At 45.9% G+C, this 20575-nt stretch overlaps 2 protein-coding genes across 2 annotated transcripts; both read right to left on the bottom strand.

Annotated features, from left to right (window-relative positions):
* Nucleotides 1-10470: 10470 nt before the first annotated feature.
* TMEM217B (transmembrane protein 217B) lies at nucleotides 10471-11025 on the bottom strand. The gene has a single exon (XM_016223666.2). The coding sequence runs from the start codon at nucleotides 11023-11025 to the stop codon at nucleotides 10471-10473; it is 555 nt and encodes a 184-aa protein (XP_016079152.2).
* An 8504-nt stretch (nucleotides 11026-19529) lies between these two features.
* Nucleotides 19530-20370, bottom strand: TMEM217 (transmembrane protein 217). The gene has a single exon (XM_016223693.2). The coding sequence runs from the start codon at nucleotides 20368-20370 to the stop codon at nucleotides 19801-19803; it is 570 nt and encodes a 189-aa protein (XP_016079179.2). The 3' UTR covers nucleotides 19530-19800.
* Nucleotides 20371-20575: the final 205 nt, after the last annotated feature.

The raw sequence follows: 20575 nt of genomic DNA on the forward strand, positions 1-20575 counted from the left end.
ATACATCAAAAGGTCACAGGTTCAATTCCAGGTCAGGGCACATACATAGATTGTGGGTTTGATTCAGGTCAGGGTGTGGGCGTATAGGAGGCGGCCGATCAATGAATCTGTCTCACATAGATGTTTCTCTCTCTCTTCCTTTCTCCCTCTCTAAAATCAATAAAACATAAAATAAAATGAAAAAGAACTTAAGATGTGTATTTGACTCTATAATGAGTTCCTTAATCCAACATATTTTCATTGATACAAAAAGGAAGGGAATGAGATTTTTTTTAACCAACTTTATTGAGGGATAATTTACATTCACTAAATAACACCCATTTTCAGTGAACTATCTGATGTGTTTCGACAATGGTACACACCTGTGTAACCACTATCACTATCAAGATATAGAGCATTTCCATATCCCTCCCTCAAAAGTGGTTGCCTCCCCCAGGCAACCACTGATCCACTTTCTGATCACTACTGATTAGTTGTGCTTGTTCTAGAATTTCATGTAAATGGTGTCATACAGCATGTGCTCATTTGTGGAAATGACCATTTATTGGGTGCCTACCATGTGACAGATGCTTTGCAAGTATACAATCATTTCCCACTTAAATATGAGAAAAGCAGACTCAGAAACTCAATAATTTTCCAAGGATCCAGGAGATCAAGGTTGGATTCCCAGTCAGGGCACATGCCCAGGTTGCAGGCTCGATCCCCAATAGGAGGCGTGGAGGAGGCAGCTGATGGATGACTCTCTCTCATCATGGATGTTTCTCTCTCTCTCCCTCTCCTCTCCCTTCCTCTCTCTGAAATCAGTAAAAACATATTAAAAAATTTGCTGAATTGAATTGAACTAATTAGAAATTTAGGGGAACAATGTGGTGCAGGAAAGTGTTGGGGGATTAAAAGAGAGAACAAGATAAATGAATCTTTGTCAGCTGGTGACACGGGAGGGCCGGGGCTTGGGTTCAGAGATCAAGGTTGAAGGACATGCTCTTGCCACTGAGCCCCAGGACCTTGAATCAGGTACCCAGCCTCTATGGGCCTAAGTTTCCCATCCATAAGAGGAAGGACTCACTGGGCTAAGTGATCCTTAAGTTCCTTTCAGCTTGGGAGTACAAATCTCGTCATATCACTCATTTGCCTTAAATATCATTTAAGGGCAGCCAATTCCTCTATTTTTTTTAAACCACAATCTATGGTAATATATAATTTACAGTATGACCTGGTATGTTTGTGTGTGTAAACATATACATATACATATATGTTGTATTAGGGACTGGTCTGAGATACTGTAAAAGAAATGTGTCTTAAATAAAGTAGAAGTTAACTTCTCTTTCACATAACTTGCCTTCTCTTTCGTAGTTTGGGCGTGTGCTTCTCAAGGCTCTAACCAGCAATACACAGCTTCCAAGTCTGTGCCAAGGTGACTGCTCCAGTTCCTACACTCATGCCTGTATGCAGCCGGAGGGAAAAGGGAAAGACAAAGGAGGGCATGCCATTCCTTTTGGGGCATAACCCAGAAGTGGCACACACCACTTCTGCTCACGCTCAGTTGGCCAGAACTCAGTCACGCAGCCACGTTTGACTGCAAAGAGGAAAATGTCGTCTCCAGCTGGGCAGCCATGTGCCAGCACTTGGGGGTCTGATTATTAAAATGAACAGAGGAGAACGGACTGATGGAAAACTTGCAGTATTTGCCACAATATATAAACCTGAAACAACATTTGTACAAAATTGTACTTACTCTTAATACAAAAGCATTGGATTTCTCTTTTTTATTTTAGTCTACTCCATTCAATTTCTTGTTCATTTTTAAAATACTGGTCTTGACCTATTAAACTGACCTCACCATACTTGAGTGGGTTGCAACCCTCATGTTGAAAAACACTTTCCCAGAGCAAAGTGCAAACTCATCCTCGGCCCTGCACGGCGGAGTCTTCGAGGCATGGCCACTGCTCACTCTGCAGCCTCCTCGCGGCTGCTGGCCCCAGCACCGCACCACAGAACCCAACCGAGCTCCCCCCTCCTGGACACACCATGCTGTTCCCCACCAACTTGCTGTTCCCTCCATCGAGGATGGCTTCTGCCTCCCACACCCCCACCCAAACTGTTGGCCTAGCAAACCGTCTTCATTGTTTAAAGTCCAGCTTGTGTGTCCCTCATCTCATAAGCCTTCCCTTATGCCTAAGTCACCTGCAGAGTTGACCCCCTCCTTGGCGCTGGGTCCCTAATTATCCCCCATCCCAGTTGATGCTCTTAGCTGCCAGCTTCCCCTCCTACTTTGTGAGCCCCTCAGGGCCAGCACAGTAGGCCTCACTCATTTTTGCATCACCAGGACCTTTCTCAAGGCCCAGCACAAAGCCCAGGTCCAGTGCTTGTTCGCAGAGTTGACCAGATGAGCGATTTCTTTACGGGGAAGGGAAGCCTGCCCCAATTCCCTTGGTCACAGTCACTCCTGCCGCTGCTTCCCTCTCTTAATGCTTCCCTTGTGCCTCACACACTGCCTGGTTGTGATGAACCGAGGGACCCTGGAGCCAGGCTGCCTGGGTTCAAATCCCAGCAGTGCCACTTTATGTGTGACTCAAAAAGTAACTCAGCCTTCCCGGGCCTCAGCATCCTCACCTGTAAAATGGGGAAAACAATACGCTTTATTTCAGAGAGAATTAAATTAGTTCATTCATCTGAACTATGCTTGCTGCATCTACTCTAATTCTTCGAGCAATTCAACAAGCTCAGCAGACAAAGAGAAACTCCTAGACTTGTTTATCGGGACTGCCAACGCTTCCTTGACCAAGTTTGAGCTGCCCTGAGGCAGCGAGGGGAGGTGATTTGTTTTGAATAAGGAGTTGGCCCTGGCCTGGGAAACAGCAGGTAGAGTTAGACGGGTACTTCTCTGTTTGACGGTGGGGTCTCCCAAACATGAGACCTGGGTGTCCCAAACGCCAGGACCAGCTGCGGGAAACCAGACAACATTCCAGGTATTTGAGGCGGAAAGAGATCGAGTCTAAGGAATTGGTTCCTTCGGTTGGTGCTGGGCCTCTAGGGATGGCTCCTGCATGACCATTGAACTTGCCCGCCAGGGGAGCTGCTGTCACTGCCCTCTCAGGAAGCTGGGGATCAGGGACTCACCTTTGGAACTGTTGATTTCCAAAAATAAATGCCACAATAGCAACCCAGGGCTCAGAAAGTCACAGCTGCCCACAAAGCTAGTGACTGAGCACCGGGTCATTGCAGCAGACAACTGGGGTGGCTCCATGACCTCATTTGCCAGCTGCAGTCAACGGTGGGAGAAAGATGGTCTCTGCCTTGTTTTTACTGTCCCAATACTCTACATCCAGCCCCTAGGACCTCAGCTGCAAGGAAGCCTGGAACATTTGGGTTGAGCTTTCCACGCTGACACCCAGGAGGATGCATTAGAGGGGCTGTGAGGGATGCCGCCAGTGGACCCATCCTGCTCCCCATGGCTCACTCACTGTGCCCCAGGCACTGCCTTTCTGACTATTCTGTGAACACAACAAACTTGTTCCCACTGCTTGGAACTTTGCATTTGCTGTTCCCTCTGCTTGGAATGCCCTTCCTGCAGATCTTCACAGTCCTGTTAAGCATCACCTCCCCAGAGAGACATTCCTTATCCAAAGGCCTCCTGGATGCCCTCTCCACTGAGTCTTGGGCCTGCTCCTGAAACAGTCAATCACAAGAGGTTGGGATTATTAGGAACGGCTAAGTCTCGCTATCCAGGGTAAAACTATATTGTATCACCTTGTTTTCTTTTCTTCTTTGTGCCTATCACTAGTTGAAATTATGATATATACTTAGATGTCCACTTGCTTATTTCTTGTCTTCCCTTTTTAGAATGTAAGTTTTGCGAGAGCGGGAACTTTATATGTTTTCTTCACCCCTGTAGTGCCAGCATCTAGAACAGGGCCTGATGTATAGCATGTGCTCAATAAACATTTGGTGACCAAACCACTGAGAAATAGAGAAAACACCGCACTTTGGACTTACCTTTGTTACTCCATTTATTATATAATATTGTAATCACTTCCTCACAAGCCCCCTTCTTGATTCAGGGCCAAGACTGCATCCGGTTTTTTTGTTTTTGTTCTTTTGTTTGTTTGTTTAGAGAGAAAGAGAGGAAGGGAGAGGGAGAGAGAAAGAGAAACATCGATGTGAAAGTGGACCATCAATCTGCTGCCTCCTGCATGCCCCCTACCCGGGATTGAGCCCAAAGCTTGGGCATGTGCTCTGACCAGGAATCAAACCAGCAAGCTTTTGGTGCATGGACGACACTCAACCAACTGAGCCACACTGGCCAGGTCCACATCCTGTTTTTAAATTTTGCCTCACTTTTTAGTATAATTTCCAGCAAACAGTTGACAAGCCATGCATTTTGATAAATGAATAAATGAGAAAGAAAGAAAGAAAGAAAGAAAGAAAGAAAGAAAGAAAGAAAGAAAGAAAGAAAGAAAGAAAGAAAGAAAGAAAGAAAGAAAGAGAGAGGAGAGAGAGAGAGAGAGAGACAGAAAGAAAGAAAGAAAGAAAGAAAGAAAGAAAGAAAGAAAGAAAGAAAGAAAGAAAGAAAGAAAGAAAGAAAGAAAGAAAGAAAGAGAAAGAGAGAGAGAGAGAGAAAAGAAAGAGTGTACAAGTTTAGGAAGCATAGGCGTGTTTCAGGATGTCAGAGGAGTCAAAGGAGGGTGGTTATGGTACAAAGGTGGTCAAATGCTAAATAAAATAATCTCAAGCAGGCCAGAAAATGCAAGAGATCCTTGGATGGGAGGTGGGGCAGGCTGAGGTCAGGGTGCTGGTAGCAGGTTCAGTCTGGGCAGAAGAAGAGGCAGGAGCTTGGAAACCTTGAGAAGGAGCTGCCAAGTGTCTGTTTGCAGAATTGATAGGATCTCTAGTTGCCTGGGCACTTCTTACTACTACTTTCTCCCAATCCCTCTGAAAGGGATCCTTTGTCCCCCTAAAACCCTGAGAAGGAAGAGGGTTTCAAGGTTCCATCTTCAGTTCATTCATAGAATACATCTTGTCAGTGTCACGCTGCTGGGCGAGAGAAAAACCAAACATCCCGTTTAAATAAGATGCAGTCTAGTGTCGCCCCTCATGGAATATATTGCTTTTCTATCTTTAAAAAAAATATTTATCTTTATTGATTTCAGAAAGAGGAAGGGAGAGGGAGAGAGAGAAACATCAATGATGAGAAAGTCATTGATCGGCTGCCTCCTGCACGCCCCCCGCTGGGGATCGAGCCTGCAACCCGGGCCTGTGCCCTGACTGGGAATCGAATCGCATTCTCCTGGATCCTAGGTCGACGCTCAACCGCTGAGCCACACCGGCCAGGCTCATGGAATATATTTCTGAAGGAAAAAGGCAGTCTTGGTAGGAGGCAGAAGGAGATTTAAAAAAAATTTTTTAACCTTTTTATATCTTTAATATGTAAGTTATTTATTTCTGATAATCACAAAATAATTGCTTAACTCTGCCTTTCACATGTACGAAAAGATGCAAACATACACAAATACACACACAAACACCATGTGCACAAGCAGAAGCACTCATATACACAAACACAGATGCACAAACACGCACACACATGAAGCCCTGTTTAGGAAACAAAATTAATAAATTAATAGTCAGAAGGCATTTGTAAAGCCTATTTCCCTGGGAAGAAAATCATATGAATTTATGAAAGAAATATTTAAGCATTTAAATAACTTTCTGTTTACTAGCAGCTGGTGAAGGGACGAAAGGCAAGGGGAAGGAAGCCGAGGGTTTCACAAGCAGCTTGCCCACGTGAAGGCCGTCTGGCCGGTCAGGAGGTCAGCCTGTTGTCGCCTGGTGGCCTCGCCAGGGACAGGCTCCCAGGGGCCTCCGTACCCACTTGTTGGGTGGGCAAATCGATGGGGAAAAAAGAGCAAGGCATCAGTCCCTGTGTACAGACCAATAGCCAGACAAGACCAAAGCAGAGAGAAAGGGGCTCACAGGCCGAGGGCAGCCGCGACGGGCAGCTGCGGGGGTGCGGGGGCAAGGAAGCGGGGGACTGAAGGGAGGCAGACAGACACTCGCATGTCTTGAAACTGGTGGGAGAAGTCAACACAGGATGAAGCGTGACCTCTGTGGGACACGCTGCTAGTGGAGATCTGGGGTTCCAGGCGATGGCAGCGGGGTGGGAAAGAAAAATGCGCACAGGCGTGGTGGATGCTGCCCAGGCCGTGGGAAAGGGGAGCTCTCTCTCTGGGGAAGTTCGTGCCTACTCTCGACACCACTGTGCCCTGAACTGAGTCCCTTCCTTCACCCTCAGGTGGAAATGACAAATAAGAGCTTAGAGCGCGACTATCTCAGGGGTACTTGCGCCTTCTCAGGATCCCACTTTTCCATTCCCTCCCCTCCCTTCTCAGGGCTACATTATATTCTCTTCTAGGATCTTAAGGTCTCCTCCTCCAGGAAGACTTCCCTGACTTTCTGCCCTCTGAGAGTTGAGACTTGTCCTGCGGCCCCCAGCACCTATCACACTGGGTGTAAATTGCCCCGAGTGACCCAGCCCCTCAGTGGGCTGGGGGCCCCTGGGAATGTGGCCTGCGTCTTGCTTTCCAGGGTATCCTATACTTCCTAGCTCAAGAGAGGGTGGAAAGCCGGAGCTCTCCATGGGCGTGGGGCCAGCTCTCAGAGCACTGCCCTTCCCCGGGCCTGCGCTGCTCCAAAGGCTTGTTTTGGGCTTGGTGAGGCGGAGCTGGAGGCGGAGGTGATGCGTCTGGGGTCAGTGCTACTGCAAGGCAAGGGGGTGAGGGAGGAAGGAAGGGACAAGAAAGCTGAAAGCAGGCCCCCTGGGGGGGCCTTCCCACCACAGACTCCAGAAGCGAGCAGCAGGAATTTGCCTCTCGCCAGCCCATGCACTGTAACCACCATTTGGAAAACAAGGAATGACAGGCTGTTCGATTCTGCTGAGGGTCTGTGTCCATTCATTCCATAAATATTTGTTGAGCACCTCCTATGTGCTGGGCGTTGTTCTAGGTGCTGGGAAAATAGCAATGAAGAAATGTGGTGCTGCCCAGCCAGCGTGGCTCAGCGGCTGAGCGTCGACCTAGGATCCAGGAGATCAGGGTTCGATTCCTGGTCAGGGCACATGCCCAGGTTGCGGGCTCGATCCCCAGCGGGAGGTGTGCAGGAGGCAGCTGATCAGTGACTCTCTCATCATTGATGTTTCTCTCTCCCTCTCCCTTTCTCTCTCTCAAATCAATAAAGATTTATTTAAATCTATATATAGTGCTCCCTGGCAGGGTAGCTCAGTTGGTTAGAGCGCTGTCCCAATAAGCCAAGGTTTTGGGTTCGATCTCCGGTCAGGGCACATACAAGAGTCAACCAATTACCCGGCAGGTTGAGCATCACTCTATGAACCAGGAGATCGCGGTCTGATTCCCGGTCAGGGCACATGCCCGGGTTGTAGGCTTGGTCCCCAGTACAGGGCATGCAGGAGGCAGTCGATCAATGACTGTCTCTCATGATTGATGTTTCTATTTCTCTCCCTCTCCCTCCCTCTCTGAAGTCAATAAAAAAAAACATTAAAAAAAGAGAATCAACCAATGAATGCATAAATAAGTGGAACAACAAATCGATGTTTCTCTCTTCCTTTCCCTCTTTCTCTAAAATCATTAAATAAAAATTAAAAAAAGAAAATACGGTGCTCATATTTTGAGGGGTCGGAGAGGTAAGTCAGGTGACAGCACAAGTTATGAAAAAGTAAAGCAGGATAAGTGGCTTAGAGGAGAATAAGCTGGGGAGGGGCTGTGTCACATAGGTTGGTAGGAAGGCCTCTCTGATGCCTTTTGAGCAGACACCTGAAAGGAACAACAGAGGAAGCTGGTGGTTATACAGAGTAAGAACATTCCAGGCTAAAGGAACAGCATGTGCAAAGGCCCTGAGGCTGGAGTGTGCTGGGTGTGTAAGAGCAACTGCAAGGAGGTCAGTGTGGCTGGAGCAGAGGGAGGGAAGACAAAGTGGTTAGAGGGATGACAGGGAACTGGGTCGCTTAGCACGCCATGGTAAACACTCAGGGTTTTACTCCGAGTGCGGTGGAGAGCCCTGGCAGGACATGAGTAGCGGAGTAGGGGAGACGTGATCTGACTAAGGGTTCAACAGGATCCCTTCAGCTGTTGGGTGGAGAACTGACGCAGAGTGGACAAGGGTGGCATTGGGGAGACCAGTTAGCATGCCACCAGTGCAACAGTCTGGGAGTAAGATGGTGACGGTTTGGGCTAGGTGGTGGCAGTGGAGGCGATGAGAAGTGGTAGATCTGGATCTGTGTTGAAGATGAAGCTGATGGGTTTTGTTGGGGGTTCAGTCCACATTCAAGGAGAGGTGATGAGTGTGCAGGGATTGTCAGGAATCGTGTTAGAGGTGCCTGCTTCAGCACAGAAGCAATTGGATCAAGTGCACAGTACAGGGGAGAGGTCCAGGCTGCAGATGTCACATGGAGGTTATTGCAGTGGGCCTGGGTGGGAGCTGGAAGTGACTGAGACAGGGGTGAGAACGGGACCAGGGACTGACCCTGGAGCACTGCGATGCTTGGAGGTCAGGGAGATGAGAAGGAGACTGCAAAGGCGATGGAGGGCGAAGGCCTTGTGTCCCTAGGCCGAGAGAGGAAAGTGCTTGCAAAACAGGGAGGGATCAGCTGGGCAAAAGCCATGGAGAGGTCATGCAAGAGAAGGTCGAGAACGGAACCTGGGATTGGGCAGTGTGGAGATCATCTTACCAAGCCCAGTCTCAGTGGAAGTAAGGGGGTTTTAGACAAACGGGAAGCCAGGAAGTGAAGGCAGATGTACACACTTTGGAGTGTTGGTGTAAAGGGGCACCAGCCTGTGTCTGAGCGTCTTAAGTTGTTCTGCATCAGGCAGCTCTTAGCTCTCTCCCTCCACCTCTTCCCTGCAGAGGTCTCCAGTCTCCTAATCCCCCCCCCCCCCCCAGCTGGGATGGGGAGCAGAACCCTGAAGTCTGGTACCAACAAGTTACAATCAGTCTAGGCACACCTTGTGAGACTAGGGCAGGAATCCACACTATTGGTCCTCAGTCATCAGTTTGCGGCTCCCTAAATCGCAAATCAGCCAGCCAGCCAGCCAGCCCTGAAGAATCCCACCCAGGCCGCAGAGCCGAGCAAAAGCTTACTGCTGACTGCCATCTGGTGGTCATTTTGGAAACTGGCCTGGCTCCAAATCTCTCTTAGGGTGGTGGGAAGAATTGAGTGAAGTGTTAGAATAGCACCCAGTACTCAGTGTTCAGTAAAAGTGGTTTGGGGGAGTGTGGTCAAAACAGTGTCCCTTGACTTTACTCCCAACATTTTTTGAAGGAAAAGGAAATATCCTAAATGGAGCTCCCCCCTTTTTTTAAACTCTTGGTAAAAGTGCTTCAGGGGACCAAACAGGACATTTGTGTGTGGAGTCAGATGATATAGATTCAAATCCTGCTTTTTCTACTATGTGACCTTGATCACATCACTTAAGAGTCTTAACTCTGTTTCGTCAAACCATAAAATGGAAACATTAGGGTGAAAACTATGCAAGATGGTGAATGTAAAGAGCTCTCAGTAAAAGATGCTTTTCATTAGTTGACAGTAGTGACACACCAGCTTTTGGTGCCAGGGTGTATTGTTTTAAAATAATAGTTCTCAACTGGGGGCAATTTTGCCCCCTAGGGAACAACTGGCAATGAGATATTTTTGGTTGTCACAAGGATGGCGGGATCTAGTGGCATCTAGTGGGCAGAGGCCAGGGGTGCTACTAAACATCTTACAGTACATAGGGCAGCCCTTTACAAGACAAACTATTCAGTCCAAAATGTTCTTAAAGTGAGAAATTCTCGAGCTTTCTTACTACTTTCTGAAAAGTATGAGGGAAGCAGGGTGATGCCTGACGCTGGAAGGGGTTCTTTTGATGGCTCATGCGGGAGTAACACAAGGCTTTGTATTACTGTGCTCTCCAATGTGGTAGCTAGGAGCTAGCCAAATGTGGCTACTGAAATAAAAATAAATTAAGAGGTTGAAAATCCTGGGTAGTAAGAGCCACATTCCAAGTGCTCAGCAGCCACATGTAGCTGGTGGACAGCACAGAGACAGAACATTTCTACCAGCACAGAAAGTTCTATCAGATAGCACTGCGCTACAAGGACTCAGCAGAACCAGGCATGTGTGGGCAATCCACGAGAGAAAAACTAGAAACCAAGGGCATGCAGAGAGGAGGGGGCCATGAGAGACAATGGCATGCGATAAGCAAGCACGAAGGTAGTATATAATTCAATGCTAAGCAAGTCACAAACACACGCGCAGTAATCGATCCATGCAAACTTCCCTCCCCCAAGAATCACTCTTAAATGCACAAAACTCAACAACCCCAAAAAGGCACACAGAAGCAACAAAAGTAGGCGGGGAAGGGGAGCTCCACTGTTGGGGAGCACTGTCCCCCTCTCTCTCTCTCTCTTCCCTGCCACAGTTCAGTTTAACTTGCGGTACATCATTGCTGGCCCGACGTGTGTCCAAGAGTCGAGAGTAGTGATGGAGGAGAGCCTGCGGCGGCTTATCTTGCTTAAAGTCTTGGGGTCCATATAAATGTTGTACGTATACTTGACGATAAAGGGCAGAGAGAAGAAGTACAGGAGCATGAGAGAGACTTGGAAGAACAAGTGTGGGTAACCTATCTCCCTGAACTGGTATTTCAAGGCTCTGTTGATGAGCAGGACCATGGAGAAGTTGATGAGCTCATAGAGGACGATCCACAGGGCATAGGACAGCAAGCCCGCGCAGATGCTCGCGTGGATGCTGTAGAGCAGCAAGGTGCTGGCCATGATGGTGATGGTGGACAGGCAGATGCTGATGCTTTTTTTGTGTATCAAGATCCAAGAGGTTAGCCCAGACTTCGAGTCCACGTAGATAGAGAACTTATCCTCGTAGCCTAGTAATGTAAGCTCATTCAAGTCGAAGATGAGGAGCTGAATGGTGTTAAGGATAGAGAAGATGCCCACCAAAACAGACAGCATCCTGTTATCCATCTCCTGTTGTTCTACCCGAGCTTCTCCTGCAGGAAAAACCACGGAGATCCATGACAAGGTGGCAGAGCCAGCCCTAGGCAAATTCCCCAAGCCGCTGGAGGTCAATGTGGGAGCTCAGAGTGACAATGGTATGCGGACAGGCCATGGGCAGCATGGGGAAAGGGGGTCTGGTCCTTGCTCTGACCTAACTAGCTATAGGTGACCACATCCCTGGGAATGGGGGCATCCTTGGCTTGGGATGCTCCCTAGGAATCTTCCAGCTCTGCTGCTCCAGCTGCTGCTCTGCTTTATGGTGATAAAAAGGGTGTTCTTGTCGGTGTCAGGCTTGTGGGAACTAGGAAGCTCCTGTGTCTGGAATAATAATAGAGTCCATTCTGGGCTCCTCTCTGGGATGTTTGTTTCTCTGAGGTCAGAAAAACGCTTGGTTCCTTGAGGGCCTGGGATGATCCCTGACCTTCCCCCAGACGCTCTGTCTTTCCTCCAAGCCTTCAGGAATGGAATTTCCCTGCTTTGCTCCCCGAGTCTGACCCAGACTTGTTCCAAGTCCAGGTTCAGCCGGCAGTGAGTGGAATCGGGGAAGGTTTATGGATCCGACTTACTATCTTCTCTGCCCAGGGTGAAGGTGCCTCAACAATAAGCCACCATCGTGGAGGTGAATGCCCAGCAGGCAGACCTCCTGCTGCAATCGAGGCTGGACTTGAACCTGAACCCTAGAGGCCCGCTCCAGCCTCAGGGAGAGGCCCAGAGACCCAGTGGACCCCCTGAGGGCATGTTGATTGCGGAGGACCCAAGGCTGGAATAGGCTGGGCCGGTTTAAACGTCCCTCCCAGCCCAGATCACCTTCTTACCGGCTCCCAGTTCAGAGAATTCCAGAGCAAAGCTCCCTCCTCTTCACTCCTCACCCTGTGAGCCGGCACTGCGGGGAGAGGGAAGGGGAACGGTCACACATGACAGGAGCACGTGCAGTCCTCGGGCCGACGTGTGTCCGATGTTTGTGGCCTCCTGAGCAGACTGGGACAGGGCTCCTGCTCAGTCCTGTCAAGCACAGACAGGTTGCCATAAGCCTCCCTCCAGCCTTCTCCTCACTCTATCAACCTCAAATAATCTTTTCTTTTCTTTTCTTTTTCTTGGTCAGTAGCATTTTTTTTTATTGTGATAAAACATACATAACAAATTTTACCGTTTCACCGTTTTTGCATGTACAATGCAATGGCATTACATACATTCACGTTGTTGTGCAAGCCTTACCATCACCCATCTCCAGACTTTTTCATGTTCCTCAAGAATACCTTTGTCATCAAACACCAACCCCCAGCCCCGTTAACCACCATTCCACTTTTCCTCTCTGAATTTTACTATGCTAAGCATCTCATGCAAGTGGAATCACACCGTCTTTGTCCTCTTGTGTCCGGCTTTTTCACTTCGCGTAACGTTGTCAAGGCTCATCCCAAGTATTCTCACACACTATTTCCCGCTACCCTCCCACCCTGTGTGACTCCAAAGAGTAGTCCTCGAGGCACGAACCTCTCGCTGCACCCCAGGCCCCGAAGGGTCCCCGTGGGGTGGGAGAGGCAGTGTGCTTGCCAGTCAATAGCTGTATTGATACTTCCCTGTCCCCACCAACTAAAGAGCACCCCATTCCTGCTCACAAAGCAGCTTCCAGAGCAGCCACTATCCACAGGGTGTTCTTCTGCACCAACCCAAATAGGGCCCCAAACCACCCAGGCTCAACCTTGTGGTTTAAGCCTGTGTTGCAGATTTCAAGGCTATGTCTTTATCAATCCCATTATTTTCGCATCCCTGCTGCCCAGCCTTGGTTTTGGCCCTGTCACCTCCCTCCTGAATCGCCACCCCAATAACCACCTAACTTCTCTTTCTGTCTCCTGTCGCCTTCCTCTGGACGTTCACTCAGCCGTCATTCATCAGGCATCTATCGAGCACCTACTACGTGCCGGGTACCGAGCTTGGTACTGGATATATAAAGTAAATATTCTGGGGAGGAAGCTAGACAAATAAAATGTTACAAAAATTTAAGGACAACAAAATGTACCCTGCAATGTGATAAATGCTGCGGAAGAGGTGGTTCAGTGTCCTCAAGATGCAACAAGGCCTAACCCCGAATGAGAAGCAGGAGAGGCTTTTCTGGGGGAGGCAACCGTGAGCTTGTGTCTTAAAGGATGTGGGTAGGAACTGGGTAGAAAGGGAGAAGCCTCATCCCCAGCAAAGTGGACAACATCCATGCAGGCTCAGAATCAGCAAAGCCATTTTGGAAACTGCAGGTTTGGTGTCACTTGAGCAGAGGGGTAGGCTGCAGGGGTGTGCAGGGGCCAGAGAAAGGAAGGGGCCTTACTTGCCACCTGCCATGTGGAAGTTTCTCTGGAAGGCAACAGGGAGACCTGGGTGGGTCTTGAGCGTGTGTGTGTATGAGAGACAGGATCTGATTTGCATTTTAGAAAACTACTTCTTGCTGCTGAGGGGACCATGGGTCAGAAGGGGGCAAGAGTGGAGGCAGGTGAACAGTTGAGAGGCTGGTGAAGAAAATGGGGTGAAGCGAGTTAACACAGGGACTTTGCATTTGGGGAACAGGGCTGTGAGAGGAAGCATCTGGGATGAACACTGAGGTGGAGAGCATGAAGGCAGGAGCACACTCAGTGTGGGGGTGGGGAAGGTGAGGAGGACGACATCTTGGGAAACGGTGGGTCTGCATTCCCTAGGGACAAATAGACAGGTCTCCTATGAAACCACCTCCGTCAGCTTAGAACGCAGAGAGAATCTGAGCCTTTGCTGGGTATAGGATTCTTGGTTAACAGTGGGTTTTTGAAAGCACTTTAAATATGTTATCCTGCCATCTGGCTTCCATTGTTTTTGCTGAGAAATCAGCTGTTAATCTCATTGGGATTTCCTCATAAGCGACCAGTCTTTCCTTTTCCCTTCCCTTCCCTTCCCTTCCCTTCCCTTCCCTTCCCTTCCCTTCCCTTCCCTTCCCTTCCCTTCCCTTCCCTTCCCTTCCCTTCCCTTCCCTTCCCTTCCCTTCCCTTCCCTCCCCTCCCCTCCCCTCCCCTCCCCTCCCCTCCCCTCCCCTCCCCTCCCCTCCCCTCCCCTCCCCTCCCCTCCCCTCCCCTCCCCTCCCCTCCCCTTCCCTTCCCTTCCCTTCCCTCTTTCTTTCTTCCTTTTTCTTTTTCTTCCTCTTTCTTTTTTTCTTTTTCTTCTTCTTCTTTTTTAAAATATCTTTATTGATTTCAGAGAGAGGAAGGGAGAGGGAGAGAGATAGAAACATCAATGATGAGAGAATCATTGATCGGCCTCCTGCACACCCCTGACTGGGGATCAAGCCCGCAACCCGGGCATGTGCCCTGACCAGGAAACAGACCTCGATCTCCTGAATCATAGGTCGATGCTCAACCACTGAGCAACACCAGCAGGGCATCTTTTGCTGCTTTCAACATTCACTTTTCTTCTTGTCTTTGACTTGAGTAGTTTTACTATGCAGTGTCTGTGGAGCTTTTGTATTTATCCTAGTTGGAGTTTTTTTAAGCTTACTGGATATAGAGTTTTCAATAAATTTGGGAAGTTTTCAGCCATTATGTCTTCAAATATTTATTTTTTCTGTTCCTTTCTCTCCTCTCCTTCCAATACTACCATTATGCATATTTTGGTTGCTATGCCTTATAACATCCCACATTTCTCTGAGACTCTGCTTATTTTGCTTCATCTTTATTCTCTGTTCTTTAGATTGCATAATCTCTGACATTTACCTTCAAGTTTACTAATTCTTTCTCCTGCCAGTTTAAATCTACTGTTGAGCCTCTCTAGTGCAGCCTTCATTTCAGTTATTCTACTTTTCTTTTTTTAATCCTCACCCAAGGATATTTTTCCATTGCTTTTCAGAGAGAGCAGAAGGGGGGGGGGGGAGAGAAACATCACTATGAGAGAGACATTGATTAGTTGCCTCCTGCACCCACCCAGTTGCCTTTTGCCACAACCTTCACCATTTTTTAGAGTGCCTTTAGGCTTGAACGTCTCCATGCTCTGTTGTAAATGAAGCCAGCTCTTTAGGAAGAGACTACAAACTGTTTTATCTCCCACGCCCCAGCCAAAATCTCTGGGCCAGGGCTCTGGAACTGTGGGTGGGGACAACTGTCTACTTTATTCTTAGTGACACTCCTGCTTTAGAATCTGAGTGCTCATGAGGAAGAAAGAGTAGCTTGGGGTCTTCTTGGATTGCCTCTCGTCACTGGAACTACCACCTTACAAACTGGGGCAAGGGTAATTGGGGCCCCAGTACTCTCAGCAGTACCCCATCCAACACAATGCCTCTCTCCTGTGGGTAGGGGCTGGGCAGCAAAAGGGGGCCCCCTCCTTTTAGCCTCAGCAACAGGTACCTGGGGCCAGGGTGAGAAATGCCAATGTTCTGCTCCTCCTGGGAAGAAGACCCTGACTAGGGGATCAGGAGGAGGAAGCCTGTTTTCTTGGCTGCATCAGTCTGGAGTAGAGTTTCTGTCTGGCTAAGCAGCAAGAGGGAAGGGAGGAAGTGGGAAAATATGGGCAAATATTTGATGTTTTTCTTGTCATTTAAAGTTCTTTAAAAGATAATTTAAACAAAAGCAAAATGTAGGTTGAGATTTATAACATATAAAAGCAAAACATGATAACAACAGCACAAATAGGAGAGGAATCTTGGAAGTTTACTATTGTAAGGTTCTTATACTATATATGAAGCAGCATAATATCATCTGAAGGTAGACTCTGATAAGTTAAAGATATACACTACGAACTCTAAAACAGTAACTAAAATAATACAACCAAGAATTATATATAATGTCACAAAGGAGGTAAAATGAAACCATAAGAAATATTAAATTAATCCAAAAGAAGGTAGAAAAAGAAAAAAGCCCCAAAGAGTAGATGGGACAAATAGAAAACAAATAATAAAGGACCACTAAATGTAAATGATCAAAAGACTCCAATTAAAAGGTTGTTAGACTGAATAAAAAAGCAAGACCCAACTATACACTGCCTATCATAAACATATTTTAAATATAAAGATATATGCCCGGCCAGCATGGATCAGTGGTTGAGCATTGACCTAGGAACCAGGAGGTCACAGTTTGATTCCCAGTCAGGGCACATGCCCTATTTAGGGCTCAGTCCCCAGTGTGGGGCATGCAGCAGGCAACCGATTGATGATGTTTCTCTGTAACCAATGTTTCTATCTATTTCTCTCTCTTTCTAAAAATAAAAAAAGAATTTGTAGTTAAAAGCTTCCCACAAAGAAATTCCAGGTCCCGATGGCTTCTGTGCTGAATCCTACTAAACATTTAAGGAAGAAATAAATATCAATTATACATAAACTCTTATGAAAACTGACAAGGAAGACACATTCCTTTCTATGAACTAAGCATTACTGTGATACCAAAACCTAATGAAGACATTATAAGAAAATTACAGACAAATATTCCCTATGAGCATAAATGCAAAATTTTAAAACAAGATTTAACAAATCTAATCCAACAATATGTAAAATAAGAATTATACATCATGACCAAGTAGAGTTTGTTCCAGGAATATCATGGCTGGGTTAACATTTGAAAATCTATCAAAGTAATTTACCATGTTAATAATCTAAAAAAATAAAGAGCATATAATCATCTCAACACATGTACAAAAACATTTGACGATATGCAACATTTATTCCTGATTTTTAAAATTCTTCAGCAAACAAGGAATACAAAGGAACTTCCTCAACCTGATACAGGACATCAGTGAAACACCTATAGCCAACACCATACTTAATGGAGAAAGACTGAGTGCTCTCCCTCTAAAATCAGAAACAAGACGATAATGTTCCTTCTCCCTGCTTCTACTCAGTGTTGCACTGGAAGAGCTAACTAGTGCAATTAGGCAAGGACAGGAAGGAGGAAAACTATATCTGCAGACATGACTGACTATGCAGAAAATCTGAAGGAATCTACAAAAACATTACTTGACCTAATACATGAGTTTAGCAATGTTGCAGGATACGAGATCAATATATTTTAAAAATTGTATTTCTATATACTATCAACAAAAATTCAGAATTAAAATTTAACCAATAATACTATTTACAATAGCATAAAAAATAAAATACTTAGAGATAAATCTGGAAAAGATGTGAAAGACTTGTTGTATATTGAAAATTACAAAGCATTGCTGAGAGAAATTAAAGAAGACTTAAATGAATGAAGAGAAATACTGTTGTCACGGGTTAGAAGACACAATATTGCTAAGATGTCAGTTCTCTCCACATTGATCTATAAATTCAATGTTACTCCAATCAAAATTTCAGCAGGTTTTATTTTTCATAGAAATTTTAAGCTGATTCTGAAGTTCATAAGGAAACACAAAGAACGCAGAATAGCCACACAATTTTGAAAAAGAACAAAGATGGAGGACTATGATTTAAAGTCTTATTATAAAGCTACCATAGTTAAGACAGGGTCACATTGGCCGAAAGAGAGACAAATAGATATATGGAATAAAACAGAATCCAGAAAGAGGCATGTGTGTGTATATACAGTCAATTCAGTAGAAAAAGGATAGTCTTTTCAAGAGTTAGTGTTGGAACAACTAGATATCCAGGAACAAAAGGTATACTTTGATCTACATCTCTCGCCATATATAAAAAATAACTCAAAAGGGATTATACATCTAAGTTTCAAACTTAAAACTATGACCTTTAGAGGAAACATAGGTGAAAACCTTCATGACCTGGTGTTAGGCAAAGATTTCATAAATATGATAACCAAAGGAGGACTCATAAAAGAACAAACTGATAAACTGGACTTCATTGAAATTAAAACTTTTGCTCTTCAAAAGATTCTGTTAAGTGAACCAAAAGACAAGGCACAAAATAGAAAAATATTTCCAAATCATGTATCTGATAAAGGACTTGTATTCAGAAAATATAAAAAACTCCCCAGTGGGGTAGGGGCTGGGTGGAGTGGGCAAAGGGAGGGAAAATGGAGGACATCTGTAATACTGTCAACAATAAAAAAGTATATATTAAACAAACAAACACAAAACATACTCCCCAAACTCAAGAATAAAGAATAAAAAACAACCTAATTTTTAAAAATGGGCATAAGAAAAAAAATACAAATAAAAAATGGGCAAAATATTTGAATACTTTACTAAAAAATATAGAAGGAAACTAATTAAGCACATGAAAAATGCTCAACATCATTTATCATTAGAGAAATGCAAGTTGAAGCCACAATGAAATACCACCATATACCTACTAGAAGGCTAAAATAAAAAACTTATTGTGCATACTAAGTCCTGGCAAGGATGTGGAAGAACTGGAATTCTCATATACTGCCACTGGGAATACAAAAATGGTACAGCTGCTCTAGAAAAGAAATTCCAGTTTCGAGATAAATGAAATCGTAAGTCCATACAAAGTCATATGCACAAGTGTTTATAGAGTTCATAATTCATATTCATAATTTCCCCAAACTGCAAACCAATAGATGTCCTTCAATGGGCAAATGGATAAACAGTGCTACATTCATGCCATGGCATCCTACTCAGCAGTAAAGAGTGAACTATTAATACACATAAGGACACAGATGAACCTTAAAGGCATTAGGATGAGTGAAAGAAGCCAGACCCAAAAAAAAGAGCAACACTCTATGAATCCACATGTAAAATTCTAGAAACTGCAAACTAATATATAGGGACAGCAAATCAGTGCCTTGTGGTGGGGGTGGAGGGTATGGACGGGGGAAGCAGGGATCATGAGGGAACTTCTGGAGGTGATACCTGTGTTCATGAACTCAATTGTGGTGATGGTTTCACCGGGATACGCTTATGTCAAATTATATACTTGAAACATTATGTGTTATTATATGTCAATTATGCCTCAAGAAAGCTATTAAATAAGCAAACACAACATAATGGCGAATGTTTGAAGTAGAAGTTTGCTCAATTTGTCTTCTATCCTGCCTTAAGCTGCTTTTGAGTTTTTGAACCTAAATACAAAGTGAAGTTTGTTGACCCGTGATAACATGTAATCTTGTACTGTCATATATGCTTGGCTAATTGATTCATAAACAGTGATTTAGTTTCTCCCACTAACCTGTAAACTCAAGGTTAGGCCTCATATCTTATTTTGCACCCTCCTAGTGTCCAGATACAGTGAGAGACACAGAAAAGTTTAACAAACACCTTTTATTTGACAAATTTGGAAAAGTGGGGACTCAGAAAAGGAAAAAGTGATTTTCTTCTATTTTTATTCTTTTACTTATCTGGAATCGAGCATAGACAACATAGGGGAAAAAAACATGGCACAAAGCCCCCGAAGGCACCAACAGTATCCTTTGCGCTGCAACAATCTGAGGTATAAATACAGATTTGCCCGTCCAGGGGTTAATTAGAGAGCTGTGGGCTGAAGGCGGCTGAAGACCTACCAGGATGAACGGATCGCCAGACTGCAGGTCAGCTTCCTTTAGTCCCCTTGCCCTCTTCGTGTCACCCAAGAAGGTGGTACTGACCAGAAGAAGGAGCCATTCAAGCAGTGCTCGATAAATAACAATGACCTTTAACTAAACATCCTCAACGAGCAGGACGTTCCAGAAGTGACCTTAACCACATTTCTCCTCACATTCCCCAGAGAGGGTGGCGGGAGGGTCTCCACTTCCAGAACAAACCAGAAAAAGGGAAGAGATGAAAAGAGAACTACCGTGAGCACCTGGGAGACCTGCCCCTCAAGAGAGGAAAGGGCCGATGTTTGGCACTCTAGTGGCGGGTAAAGTTGATGATCTTTGATTTCCGCTGCGGGGAGTCTCGGCTGCTTGTAGAAATGCGTCTGCTGTAGAAGATGACATTACCCTGGCTATTACTTTTGTAGATGACCTGGGCATAAGTCATGACAAAGAAGATCCAGAAACAGTGCATGAATACGCGGGACACCAAGCCAAACCAGCGCAGGACCCTGACCTCTAGCACGCCCGTGTTGCTGCTGGTGAGGACTTCCACTGCGACGTTTATAGCTTCATAGAAGAGGATCCAGAAGATGTAGAGCACCAAGCCCCAGTACTTCTTGGCATATACTGAGTACAGGAGCAAGCAGCTGATGATGACGGTGACACAAGACAGCAAGAGGACAATGCTGAAACTCCAACAGGCCATCATCTCGCTTACCGCCACATCCATGCTCTTGGCCCTCCAGGTAATCTCAGTGCAGTTGCTGCTCCGTATGTACTTCTGTTCAAATGTGAGGTACATGTTGGTGGCTATGATGGTAAAGACCCCTGATAACACGGTGCCCGTTTTGGCGGTGATCCCACACCAGTGTTTCGGTTTCATGCTGAGACCTCCTGTGAAGACAGACAGTGTGAGGGAGAATTCTGGTTCCTGCCAACGTGTAAATCACCAGGGTTTCTGCCTCCTTTCCCAAACGAGAAATGACAGAGAGAAATATGGAAACCAGGAAATAACAACTTTGGGAAGACAGACGGTTTAAAATTGGGGGTGTGAGTGGGAGGGAAAGGATACAGTCTGCAGCAGTGAG

The sequence above is a fragment of the Miniopterus natalensis genome, chromosome 5 (assembly GCF_054644295.1).
Source record: "Miniopterus natalensis isolate mMinNat1 chromosome 5, mMinNat1.hap1, whole genome shotgun sequence".
NCBI lineage: Eukaryota > Metazoa > Chordata > Mammalia > Chiroptera > Miniopteridae > Miniopterus > Miniopterus natalensis.